The sequence below is a fragment of the Branchiostoma belcheri genome, unplaced genomic scaffold, assembly GCF_001625305.1.
Source record: "Branchiostoma belcheri isolate BF01 breed outbred unplaced genomic scaffold, Haploidv18h27 scaffold5, whole genome shotgun sequence".
Lineage (NCBI taxonomy): Eukaryota > Metazoa > Chordata > Leptocardii > Amphioxiformes > Branchiostomatidae > Branchiostoma > Branchiostoma belcheri.
The window spans coordinates 1125553-1139633 of record NW_017804131.1 but is presented as its reverse complement, the minus strand read 5'-3'; the positions used below and the strand labels follow the sequence as shown (position 1 = coordinate 1139633).

At 37.1% G+C, this 14081-nt stretch overlaps 1 protein-coding gene across 1 annotated transcript in view; it reads left to right on the top strand.

Annotated features, from left to right (window-relative positions):
- The first annotated feature begins 578 nt into the window (after positions 1-578).
- LOC109479966 (phosphatidylinositol 4,5-bisphosphate 3-kinase catalytic subunit alpha isoform-like) overlaps positions 579-14081 on the top strand; it is a 46628-nt gene continuing 33125 nt past the window's right edge. The window contains 6 exon segments of the mRNA XM_019782051.1: positions 579-761; positions 6486-6652; positions 11984-12151; positions 12447-12573; positions 13084-13293; positions 13757-13868. Of these exon segments, the coding sequence (XP_019637610.1) occupies positions 6602-6652; positions 11984-12151; positions 12447-12573; positions 13084-13293; positions 13757-13868 (668 nt within the window). The 5' untranslated portion in view covers positions 579-761; positions 6486-6601.

Genomic DNA, 14081 nt, shown 5'->3' with positions numbered 1-14081 from the left:
CACGCAAAGAGCTCAATTCTCGTAGGAACGAATCCACATGGCATTAAGCAAGATTTAGTTAATACATGTAACGTTAACGTTACCGAACTCTAGCATGATTTGTCTAACCATGGCCTTTGGGTTGCCTTACATAAAAATGTATCTTCAAATGTCAGTTTCATAAATGATGAAAGTTTTTGCGAGGTACATGTGTACTAATAAGCAGTCATGCGAGACTGAACGTGTCACTCCGCTAATGTTTCTCCAGAGAACATTGCAGTTGTCATTGTCAGGAAACGTTACTAACGCTAATTAGTGTAAATACCATTTATTGTTGTCTTAATACTAATTCTTCAACGAAATTCTTATGTGAAAGATGTGTATAATCACATTTTGATTCCAGACATTTTTAATGTATGTAACGTTACTCGTGTCACAAAGTAGAGAATGATATCTGTAAACGTCAGAAATTGTATTCTCCAAGCAGATGTCAGGTCGTTAGCACGGTGTGTGGTTGGCGGGAACTCTCGCAAAGGCAGTTGGGAAAATCAATAATCCAAGATGGCGGTGTGTTGTTTCCGTTTTTGGAGCCTCGTTTTTGACGATATTTGTTTGAAAACTCCTAAATAACCAGACCCCTGTCGGTGCACTAGCGGTAGATCTATTTTAGGACTATTTCGAAAGATAAGGGCTTTGTTATGCACCCAGTGGAGCATCATCAGAAATCAGGGAACAACAGAAACCAAGGTGTTTTGTGCGAGGATGCCGACTTGTTTTGAAAGGTGAGTAGGACGAGTCCTTGGGAGGGGCGTAGAAAATTGTTTGCTAAAATATTATTTTGATGATCAATCCTCGTCAAAGCTTCGTCCTTGACTACTTATAGTTTATAGAGGTACACTTTTCTTATTTTAGACTGTCTGTGTTTGTAGAACATAGTTGTTTCGATCGACGCCGGTTCAGACGCGGAGTAGAGTTACACAGGAAATCTAGAAAACACACAGACACGCCGGTTCAACTGCTAATAATTTATGTGTGAGTCACGTAGTTACATTCATCGTCAACACTGACGCTAGGGAGCTGGAAGAAAACTTGTTTACCCGCCAACACGCAGGAAACGCACGATTTTACCGTATTTGGTCTTTGTTAAATACTGGATATCAGAAATCAGAAGTACGAAAACTGTGCGTGGAGTATCGAATGTCACGGTAAGTTGTTCTATCTCTCAGTCCGTGTTTAAAATTTCTGCTTGAGGAGAAATCCTGTTTGTGACGGGTGTAGAAGGATGTGGTTGTTTTTCTTACACCGAGAACAAGTGTTTGGATCGTGGCTTTTATACAGTCCAGTCGGAATTTGAGTCAGAAAATGCCAATATCAAGCAGAAAAGGTATAAATTTGAAGGTGAAAAGTTACCATGAAGGTTATCTCACACTGCTATAGTGTTAATAACAGAGGTAACGTTATAGGTTTTGTCACAGTATACTACCCTACTTAGTATCTGCCTTCTTTTACTAGTCCTGCGTTTGGCAAAGATGAGACTCATAGTTTTGGATGCATACTCCAGCTGCTAAACATCTGTGATTTGGTCTATAGATAATAACAAGCCAAACAATTTGAGGACCAAATTATGTGACTTGTCCTTTGGTGTCACTTGTTGTGTATGTCACAGGAGATCATTGAATTATGAGATTTAAAATAAGATATAACATAGCTAATTTGCACTAATTCAAGTTTATCCCCTGGGCCCATCAACTAAATATCCAAGCAACTTCCAAACATTAGGGCAATTTCCATAGAATTGAGCATGTATACTATATCGTCAGATCTTCCTCCCCTTCCAATATCTACTTGGAGGTGAGCTCTATGTAGGTGTCCCCGTTTTAAAGTTGGTTTTAAAGCTTTTAAAGTGGTAGGAAGTGTCTGTTATCTCCTTCCCCAGCCTAGTGGATGAGTTTATCTGTGAATCTGGCAGCTGTGAGGATTTAGTCAGATGTCAGGGTGATAACGATTACTGTCTCCTGATATTTACATAATTAGGTGGTATTGTGGATGTGCTTTGTTTGTGTTTCTTGTCATTTTGTATTCAAAGTGGCAGATTTTCCAGAAACTTAAAAAGAGCAGCATTTCTCTTTGGAGCGCAAAATAAGCATCAATTTCTTCAGAGGTTATATAACCTCCTTGGATTGTCTAACTGTTCTCTTGGAGTAGACACTAGACTTGTGCAGAACAAACTGTTTCTACCAGGCAGATAGAAATTGGAAAATTATATAACAATTTCTGGCAGCCCCATTTGTAGACAAATATGAACAATTGTTGTGATCCTTGTGAAGACACCTGTTATAACTGAACAGAACTTAAATTGTTACCATTTTTGCATTTCTACATGTCAGTACTAACACTAGTAACAGACAAGTAACGTTACATGATTTGAAAGATTGTTGAAATTGAAAACATGGCTTCAAGTTCAAGCTAAATCAACATCATGTTCATGATGTAGCAACAAAAGTTACATAACATATGAATTCAAACTGCTCTACTGACTACTGTGTCAAGTCTGATGTATTGACTTTATACAATCTACTTATTCCCCACAGCCAGTGTGCAAATGTTTGATCCAAGTCTAGGAGACAAAGTTCCCCATACAGTAGGAAACAATAGGTGCAGGACTACTGTAAATCCTGATATGTTCACGGTGGTTTTACATTTGCATTTTTCACTGTGACATTTTACTGCAAAATCAGGACAATGACACTACAATGTAGTATTGTACTAACTGTTAGTTACAGAATTTTGAATCAAAACACCAGGAAAATCTCTTTTCCCTTCCTAATGCGAAAGTGAGTCCCTGTGAAAATAAACAAATTTACAGTAGTTGTCCCTGTGGTGTCCTTATGTATATTTGTGAAAGTACAGACCGGCTTCTATACATAAACAAGAGCAAATTAAGATAAGGCATATGGGAAATGGCTGTCAATAACGAAATCTTGTATAGTGAAATTTATGAAGTACTCTGATTTGAATTTTTGCAACTTGACAAGATTATCCAAGATATCCTGAGAGTCCAGTTGTAATTGGTTTATGTACCAATTAGTACCAGTGTTTCTTGTATTGATTGGTCTAATTCGTGCACTCATTTCTTCCATCTTCAGTGGTTATGTTGCTGTAATATTTGTGTCAATGAAGTTATCTTGGATCAGGGGAGGTGGGAATTCAATTGGGAGGAAGTGGTGAGGCTGTGACCATATTTGGTCTGTATATGGGCTAGTACCTGGCAGAAATGTTTGATACCACATGTACTTGTAAGAATGAACAATGTATTACTATTATGCAATACGGCTAAGGGTCACTCATAAACAAATCATTTCTCAGAGAAGCCACAATAGACTGTACCTGAAGTACAACTGTATATGTACCCAAGATTAAAAACAGACTTTGAACCTTTTAGACATATTAGTGATAAAATAACTTTGTTTGCTAAATTCCAGACTATAGTATATTTCAGACAATGATCTCTATGTCATTATAATATATCGAAATGTCTGATGAGTTGTAGGTCATTTTCTGCCTACTTGAATGCACATCTTGTCTGTTACAGACAAAAAGTGTGCTTTGAAAACAGGAAAACCACAGCAACACTATAAAAAGTATAATTACTAACATTTGGCTTGCCTACTGCAGAATTGGCAGACACACGGAATATGTCAATGGTAACAACCCTGGCGCAAATATACAGTTGAGTAACTTATAGTTTGCTTATCAAAAGGTATAGATATTGAGCTCCCAGTAGTATGTATATGTATAAGTACTCTGTACATATAGGAGGACGTGAACTGAACTGAACGTGTGAACTCTGTACATGTACATGTTAAGCCCAATAACTGCAAGGTTGTATTTACATACGTCTAAATTTGCCCTGATCCAAACATGTCAGAGCAGCTGACAATCCAGTGAAACCTATCCTCAGTAAGCCTGAAACCTCCCAGATCTAGAGAGCCTAGAGGGCACTCCTGGCCATTGCCACGAAGTATTGTATTACTGTAGGTTATTGACCTGTAGTTGTAGCATGTACTAGAAACACTGGTCAGACCAGCAGATTCATACAGTTAGGAGAAGACCATTGCAAAAAGAAGAAAATAACTCAACTGGTAAGCCATTTTATTGCCAGTATAAAAAGCCTTGTTGATTTTATATGACATTTATAGAGAAACTTGCTACATTGTATAATCTTTTAGTTGATATAGAACAGGTGAAACCACCTGGTTCAAGTAAGGGCAGAAAAATGGCCCTTGACTTGAGTCATAGGTAGGTGTGTAAGGAAGCAAGTAAGAACCATTCCATGTGGATGACAAATGAAAGAAATTTTTCATTATGGACTGGAGAAGGACATTTCAGTGCACCTAAATGTACGTCCTGGTCACTGTGTCAATACATGTTTCCTATATGTCAGTGGCAGATACGGCTGGAACTGAGGTTGAAGTACATTGTTTACAAGGATTCTAATTCTTGTGCATTAAGTTGAAGTACTTTGTTTACCCGCTCAAATTCTATGGAATTTGAAGAAGAAAGAAACATGCTTAAAAAATTTCAAGTTGTTCGATTGCACTGTAGTTGACTGAACTGACTGACAAATTCAGACTTGAAAGAAAAAAAAACTCATATTAATCAGATGTATCCACATTATATATTTGTTAAGTGGCATTTCCATATAGGAGATGTACTTTAATACAAGGAGCAAACGTAACTTGGCTAATTGTGTCATTGCCATATATACAATTGAATGTAGGAAGTCCGTCATAACATTTCTGGATTTGGAGTGCTGATCTTTTGGAACTGTCAACAGGTATGGAATAACTGACCCCTCGGGTATTTTCCCACATACTGTAACTCCTGAAATATTCACAATAGTCGTATATTCCCAATTTTCACAAGCATATTATTTCTTGAACACATGGTCTTATGAATTGAATTACTACAGTGGATAAACTGCAAAGTCTTAATTTTCACCTTGCTGCAAAATTTATGCGCTGTGAATTTTGTAATATGTAAACTAATACATGAATTCATTTACTGTACCTGTACTCTTTTGTGTACTGTGCTGACCCTTATGTGGGTTTGAGTAGGGCATCTTGACATTTAGATGCTAAAAACCATACACGTTCCGCACGTACCACACATTCAGAATCTGAATGAAGCCATCTTCAAAGCAGTGGATCTATAATATTGTTTGCTGTACTACAGTAGTAGAGGTGAGGCCAGCTGGTGATTCAGTTGAAACCTGTTGCTACACACTTGATTGTTGAAGAGCTGATACTCGTGCCAAACAAACAACATCTGGGCCTGTGTACCGTTTGTCGCATTCAAGCGTTTGGCAAAACAAGGTAGACAGAAACTGTAAGGAAATATTTCCTTCAATAACTTGAAGAGAATAAGCTCCATTGACAACATCAGGTTGAATAGGTGAGTCAGATGCTGTGAGATGCAGACTGTTTTAATCATTGTTAATGTTATACTTATAGGATAGATTGCATTCATTGAATCATTCATTCAGTTATTCAGATGTGCACAATATCTACTACATTGACTTTGATCATGTTATAGTAGCTAAAGTCAAATGTGTACGTATATCTTGAAGTCTTATGTTCATCATGTACACATACCATTAATGTACCACATGTTGTAATCATTAGCTATTTGTAAATACAAATGCTATAAACACAATATTTACTGTAGTTTACTATTATTCAGCAAAACCCTTCAAATGTCAAAGAAACAGCCACATAGCAAAATTCATCATTTATTTCAATATTTGTTATTAATTGCCAAGACAATTAGAGATTGACCATGATTGAGTTTTGTATTTGAGAAAAAAAAGACAACAGGAAGACTATATAAAATTCAGACAGCTTTTTGTAAGATTCTACGAAGAATTCTAGACTCTAGAATTCTTCGTAGAATCTTACAAAAAGCTGCCTGAATTTTATAATCTACTTGTAAGAAAATTGACCGAGTAATGCATTAACTGTTGAGTTCGTTAATATCTTCCACTGTTGCACCGTCCTTCCTGGTTTGGTCTTTAATGATGTACATCCTGCTTTGTTAAATCTGCCCTTTCTGCCCTTCAGCATAATTATCAGGGTGACTGGCCGCGAGTGGGAATAAACATTCTGCCTGTTCATACAGGTTTCCATGGTGATGAGCTGTCAATCATTCTGATTGGACAATGATTTATTGCGACAGAGATTGAGAGAAGTCCCTCCAAACAAAGCCCAAAATAGGATTTTAATTCTGTTCTCAGCGTGACAGATCTTCTTTCTATGATGGTAACAACAAATGATTAGTTGCTGCTTTCCGTAATATCGTCATCTAGTATTGGTTCTGCATCTGCATCCATGGAAACATCTGCAAGGTGTGACGTGAGAAACATGCTGTCATGCGTAGGTAAGAGTAGCCTGCGGTACATACACGTGTAGTATCTATTCTTGACCTGTTGTCTCACGTGTTGGCTACAGATGTGGACTCGGCAGTAAGAGGCAGGCTATGCGGATGACGCAGGAGGGAACTTGGGCAGAGACAACACCTGACATCTGCTAGAGACAGCCAGCACCACAGACAACCAGACTACACCATGCCACCCTCATCAGGAGAACTATGGGGGATGCACCTCATGCCCCCAAAGGTACTGTAATTCACTTCTGTTCACTTCAGCAAAATGTCACTGTCTGGGAAAAGTGGACATTTTCCCAGAACTATATATTCGTGGTGGCGACAGGTGCAGGAAAAAGAAAGTCGAGGAATTATTTGTGAACAGACCACATTAAAGTTAGCCCTCCTTTCGGCCTTCGATTCGCAACCTTCGATTGAGCCTTCGATTCGAATGGTAGGCACTATTTCGGATACGTCTAAGGCGCGGAAGCATTCTACTGTCCCACATATGCAAATGAGCACGCATACAGTATGTAAATAGACATTCCACGTACGTATGTCAAACCAAACCACAACCTTTCAGACTCTGTATTCATTTGATTAAATAATCGTCTAATTTTCAACAACCAAATGAGTCTTTATAATATTTAAGTGGTTAATACTATCGAATTAAATTAATTAAATCAACGCACATGGATTTATCTTCACGTCAAAGATTCAAGAATGCCGTCGAGAAGCGCACCCAACATGTTTCAATCCGACGCCTTCTTGCAAAGTATCGAAATAATTTTTAATAACGGAAAATCTTTTACAAATCTTTGAAAGGTTCAAACTATAAGATTCAACTAATAAAACTAACACACATTTTGTAGTTTTGACGCTATGACGTCATGGATTCAACCATACAGATTCGTAGGGCCAGAATCCCTGTTTATATGATGATACATGTATTCAACTACTCGTAGCTAATTAACGAAATAATTTTAAGTTTTCAAATCATTTTAAACAATCTTTTAGAGGTCCATACCACCAAATAAAACAGATAAAACTAACGCACATTGCGCCGTTTTGACGCTATGACGTCATGGATTCAACCATACAGATTTGTAGGGCCTGAATCCCTGTTTATATAATGATATTCAACTACTCGTACCGAATTAACGAAATAATTTTAAGTTTTGAAATCATTTTAAACAATCTTTTAGAGGTCCATACCATCAAATAGAACTGATGAAACTAACGCACATTGCGTCGTTTGGACGCTATGACGTCATGGATTCAACCATACAGATTTGTAGGGCCTTAATCCCTGTATATATAATGATATTCAATTACTCGTACCGAATTAACGAAATAATTTTTGGTTCTCAAATCACTTTTAACAATCTTTAAGAGGTTCATACCACTAAATAAAACTGATACAACTAACGCACATTGCGTCGTTTTGACGTCATGTCATACCGTCATGTCATGTCATGTCATGCAGAACCGCAACCGCGGTCTATTTAATTATATTTGACGCGTTGTAGCAAAGTAACGAAATAATTTTAAGTATTCAAGTGGTTTTTAACAATCTTTTAGAGGTCCATACCATAAAAAAAACTAATAAAACTAACGCACATTGTGTCGTTTTGACGTCATGACTTTATAGATCCAACAATATAGATTTGCAGGACCGCATTCGAATTGTATTTAATAATACTAGTATTTAACGCCTTGTAGCAAAGTAACGATGTAATTTTTAGTAATCAAATAACTTTTAACAAGTCTTAAGTTATCTACACTAGCCGATTCAACAAAAAAAACTAACGCACATTGCGAAGTTTCGACGTCATGACGTCATAGATCCAACAATACAGATTTGCAGGACCGCATTCGAATTGTATTTAATAATACTAGTATTTAACGCCTTGTAGCAAAGTAACGAAATAATTTTTAGTAATCAAATAACCTTTAACAAGTCTTAAGTTATCTACACTTTCCGATTCAACAAATAAAACTAACGCACATTGCGAAGTTTCGACGTCATTTTTATTTGATGGTTTGGACCTTTAGAAATTGTTAAAATTGATTTAAAAATAAAAATCATTTCGTTAATTAGGTACGAGTAGTTGAATATCATTATATAAACAGGGATTCAGGCCCCACAAATCTCTATGGTTGAATACATGACGTCAAAACGACGCAATGTGCGTTAGATTTCTCAGTTTTGGTTGATGCTATGGACCTATAAATGATTGCTAAATTCATTTGAGAACTAAAAATTATTTTGTTAATTAGGTACGAGTAGTTGAATATAATTATATAAACAGGGATGCAGGCCCTAGAAATCTGTATGGTTGAATCCATGACGTCATAGCGTCAAAACGACGCAATGTGCGTTAGTTTTATCAGTTTTATTAAGTGGTATTGACCTCTAAAAGATTGTTAAAAGTGAGTTGAAAACTAAAAATTATTTCGTTAATTAGGTACGAGTAGTTGAAAATCATTATATAAACAGGGATTCAGGCCCTAAAAATCTGTATGGTTGAATCTATGACGTCATGACGTCCAAACGACGCAATGTGCGTTAGTTTTATCAGTTTTATTTGATGGTATGGACCTTTAAAAGACTGTTAAAATTGATTTGAAAACTTAAAATTATTTCGTTAATTAGCTACGAGTAGTTAAATTGAATGTTGAGTTGAATACTGAATATCGAATATCGAGTGTTGGATCTATGACGACATGACGTCCAAACGACGCAATGTGCGTTAGTTGTATCAGTTTTATTTGATGGTATGGACCTCTAAAAGATTGTTAAAATTGATTTGAGAACTGAAAATTATTTCGTTAATTAGGTACGAGTAGTTGAATATCATTATATAAACAGGGATTCTGGCCCTACAACTCTGTATGGTTGAATCTATGACGCCAAAGCGACGCAATGTGCGTTAGATTTATCAGTTTTTTTTGATGAAATAGACCTCTAAAAGATTGCTAAAATTGATTTGAGAACTAAAAATTATTTCGTTAATTAGGTACGAGTAGTTGAAAATCATTATATAAACAGGGATTCAGGCCCTAGAAATCTGTATGGTTGAATCCATGACGTCATAGCGTCAAAACGACGCAATGTGCGTTAGTTTTATCAGTTTTATTAAGTGGTATTGACCTCTAAAAGATTGTTAAAAGTGAGTTGAAAACTGAAAATTATTTCGTTAATTAGGTACGAGTAGTTGAATATCATTATATGAACAGGGATTCAGGCCCTACAAATCTGTATGGTTGAATCTATGACGTCATGACGTCCAAACGACGCAATGTGCGTTAGTTTTATCAGTTTTATTTGATGGTATGGACCTTTAAAAGACTGTTAAAATTGATTTGAAAACTTAAAATTATTTCGTTAATTAGCTACGAGTAGTTACGTTGAATATTGAGTTGAATACTGAATATCGAATATCGAGTGTTGGATCTATGACGACATGACGTCCAGACGACGCAATGTGCGTTAGTTGTATCAGTTTTATTTGATGGTATGGACCTCTAAAAGATTGTTAAAATTGATTTGAGAACGAAAAGTTATTTCGTTAATTAGGTACGAGTAGTTGAATATCATTATATACATAGGATGCAGGCCCTACAAATCTGTATGGTTGAATCCATGACGTCATGATGTCCAAACGACGCAATGTGCGTTAGTTTTATCAGTTCTATTTGATGGTATGGACCTCTAAAAGATTGTTAAAGTTGATTTGAGAACTAAGAATTATTTCGTTAATTAGGTTTGAGTAGTTAAATATCATTATATAAACAGGGATTCTGGCCCTAGAAATCTGTTTGGTTGCTGAATCTATGACGTCATGACGTCCAAACGACGCTATGTGCGTTAGTTTTATCAGTTTTATTTAGTGATATGGATCTCCAGACGACTGTTAAAATTGATTTGAGAACTAATTATTATTTTGTTAATTAGCTACGAGTAGTTAAGTTAAATATTGAGTTGAATACTGAATATCGAATATTGAGTGTTGGATCTATGACGTCATGACATAAAATCTACGCAATGTGCGTTAGTTGTATCAATTTTATTTGGTGGTATGGACCTCTAAAAGATTGTTTAAATTGATTTGAGAACTAAAAGTTATTTCGTTAATTAGGTACGAGTAGTTGAATATCATACAAACAGGGATTCTGGCCCTAGAAATCTGTTTAGTTCAATTTATGACGTCATGACGTCCAAACGACGCAATGTGCGTTAGATGTATCAGTTTTATTTGATGGTATGGACCTTTAAAAGATTGTTAAAGTTGATTTGAAAACTAAGAATTATTTCGTTAAATACCTAAGAGTAGTTAAATATCATTATATAAACAGGGATTCTGGCCCTAGAAATATGTTTGGTTGAATCTATGACGTCATGACGTCAAACCGACGCAATGTGCGTTAGTTTTATCAGTTTTATTTGATGGTATGGACCTTTAAAAGACTGTTAAAATTGATTTAAAAACTAAGAATTATTTCGTTAATTAGCTAGGAGTAGTTGAATATAATTATATAAACAGGGATTCTGGCCCTAGAAATCTGTATGGTTGAATATATGACGTCATGACGTCCAAATGACGCAATGTGCGTTGGTTTTATCAGTCGAATTTTGTGGTATGGACCTCTTGAGAATTTTTAAAAGACATTTGGTTTCTAGAAATTATTCCGTTACTTTGCAACATGGCGTTAATTCTCTATGCATCCACTAGTGTTGCGATCCTCGAAAATCCGTATTGTTTAATCTATGACGTCATGACGTCTAAACTTCGTAATGTACGTTAGTTTTATCAGTTTTATCTGATGGTATAGACCGCTAAAAGATTGTTAAAAACATTTGAATACAGAAAATTATTTCGTTACTTTGCAACAAGGCGTCTAATTGAAACATGTCGGGTGCGGTCCTGGACGGCATTCTTGAATCTTTGACGTGAAGATGAATCCATGTGCGTTGATTCATTTCGATAGTATCGACCACTTAAAGATTATTAAAACTCATTTGGTAGTTAAAGATTAGAAGATTATTTAATCAAATGAATACAGAGTCTGAAAGGTTGTGGTTTGGTTTGACATACGTATGTGCAATGTCTATTTACATACTGTATGCGTGCTCATTTGCATATATGGGACAGTAGAATGCTTCCGCGCCTGAGACGTATCCGAAATAGTGCCTACCATTCGAATCGAAGGCTCAATCGAAGGCTGGGGAATCGAAGGCCGAAAGGAGGGCTAACTTTAGGTTGGTGTGAACAGTAATGATTAGTTCACAATACAGAAGTGAAAAACTTGATCATTAAGTACCCTGAAAAAGTCAGGAATTACAGTAAGTCGTTAGCTTATATTTCAGTGTTTCTCTGAGCTTCACAACTCTGCCACTCTGAGTCTGAAAAGTGCATCTGAAGAGATCTTCAATGCAGCATTCCCCAGTGTGATGCACTCTTGTATATCTAGTGGGTGTATACCTGGGATGCTACACACATACTGATCATACACTTGGCAGCAAATACAGGCAGTAATGTTGTTCTTCATGGCATCCAAGTTTGATTTTTGATGAACCCAGGTGCCAGTAGACTGTCTCCTACCGACTGGGATTATGATCACTCTGGACGTTCCACGGGAAGCCACGCTGGAGCACATCAAAGGAGACCTTTGGCGAGAGGCCAGGAAATACCCTCTCTTCCACAAGCTGCAGGATGAGACTATGTACATATTTATCAGTATTACACAGGTGAGTGCATCTGGTATATTTGTGTTGGTAGTGATAATTGTAAAACTTTATTCCAACACAGAGGATCAAATTTTCAACAACCACTGTTGCCTTCATCAGGATGATTAATGACCAATCACTTCCTAACATTAAAAAAAATTCTTGCCATTGACCAGAACATGAGCCAGTGGTAAGATTAAACATGAAGGTTAACATTATAAAAGAGGAAGAATAAGAAAAAAAACTGCTTGTAGGAAGTAGAAAATACAGACAACATGATGCTAACGTATCTGTATTTTACTGTTGTACCCCTCAGGAGGCAGAAAAGGAAGAGTTTTACGATGAGACCAGGAGATTTTGTGACCTTAGACTCTTCCAACCATGGCTGAAGGTCACGGAACCCAGGGGTAACAGGGAGGAGAAAATACTCAACTCAGAAATAAGTGAGAATTCCATAATTTTTTTCATAGAACAACAGCATTAACAGTTGAACTCTTTTATGATAAACTTTCCTTAGATGAAGTTAGAACATAGCCTTCCTTGTTACTATTGTCCACAAAATTTCTAGTCTGTGTGAAAGCAGGATAAGAAATTTGGTAGGCCAAGTTACATTAGCATCCTCTTGGAAGGAAACCGCAAAAATGGCAGAAAAGAAGTCTAGGAAATCTATTACCCTCTCCTTTTGTCAGAGTAAAGTAGTGAGTTGAAAGTTTTGGGGACTGAAAATATGTGGAAAGGGGCAAGGTGGTCTTGTGTTTAGGGTTCTTCATTCAGAATCTGAAGTTTCTGGGCATCTAAGGCACGCAAAACTGTTGTGTCCTTGGGAAAGACACTTAACACATATTTTGTCACTTGACTCAGGTGTAAATGTGTTACTTCTGTAAGGGACTTCAGTTGCTTACCCTTAGTAATCAAGCCCTGATACAAATTATGATGTTTTGTGTTTTCCCCAGGTCTTGCTATAAGCATGCCTGTGACAGAATTCGGCACAGTGAAGGACCCTGAGGTGATGGACTTCCGTAGGAACATCCTGACCACCTGTCTGCAGTCGGTCCAGGAGAGGGACAGTGACGGCTTGACCGGCCAGTCTCTCTACGTCTACCCTCCCATCATAGAGACTGACCCCTCTCTCCCAAGAAACCTGGATGCTAAACTGGACATAGGTACAGTACAATAGGTTCAGGGTTTGAAATATTTTTTTTCTAGCTACGGTACCTGAACTATCTGGTGCAGATGAAATAAAGAGTAACCTGCTCCAGAAAAAAAATTACTCGCAGCTTTCCCCCCTTAGTACATCATAAAACAGTGCTTTGAAGATTTTGAGGGTATGTGACTGTTTGTCCCAGGTTGGTATTATCTTGGACCACTGCAGGTTATACATGTAACTGATCCAGGTAGACATCAGGAATACCTCTACACAGTTCTAATTTTACCTACAGTAATAGGTATGCAGTAAGCATATTTTGAGCCCTGCTTAGTAAATGTGTTATGTAGTGGTGGCATAGGTAACTGTACCTTTAATACTGCAATATGAGATTGTAGGAATGCTTTACCTAGTCAAGGTTTACAGTGCTAATGGCCCTTTCAAATCAACATGTAACGTTTTTGGATGTCTTTATTCCCCAGGGCACATTATTGTGGCGATCTGGGTGTTAACAAGAGACAACGAGAGACAGAAGTACACAGTCAAAGTCTCCAAGACGTCTCTACCTGAAGATGTCATTGCAGGGGCAATAAAGTAAGTATGTTAAGTCTGCAAAACCGACTAAACTTCAACTATGTCTTGGATGTCCATTGTAATCCAATGACATCTTTGCGTGCTGCCCCTTGTGCATTTTCAGGTTGCTATGGCAGAGCTATGTGTCCGCTCGCTCACTCACTCACTCACTCACTCACTCACTCACTCACTCACTCACTCACTCACTCACTCACTCACTCACTCACTCACTCA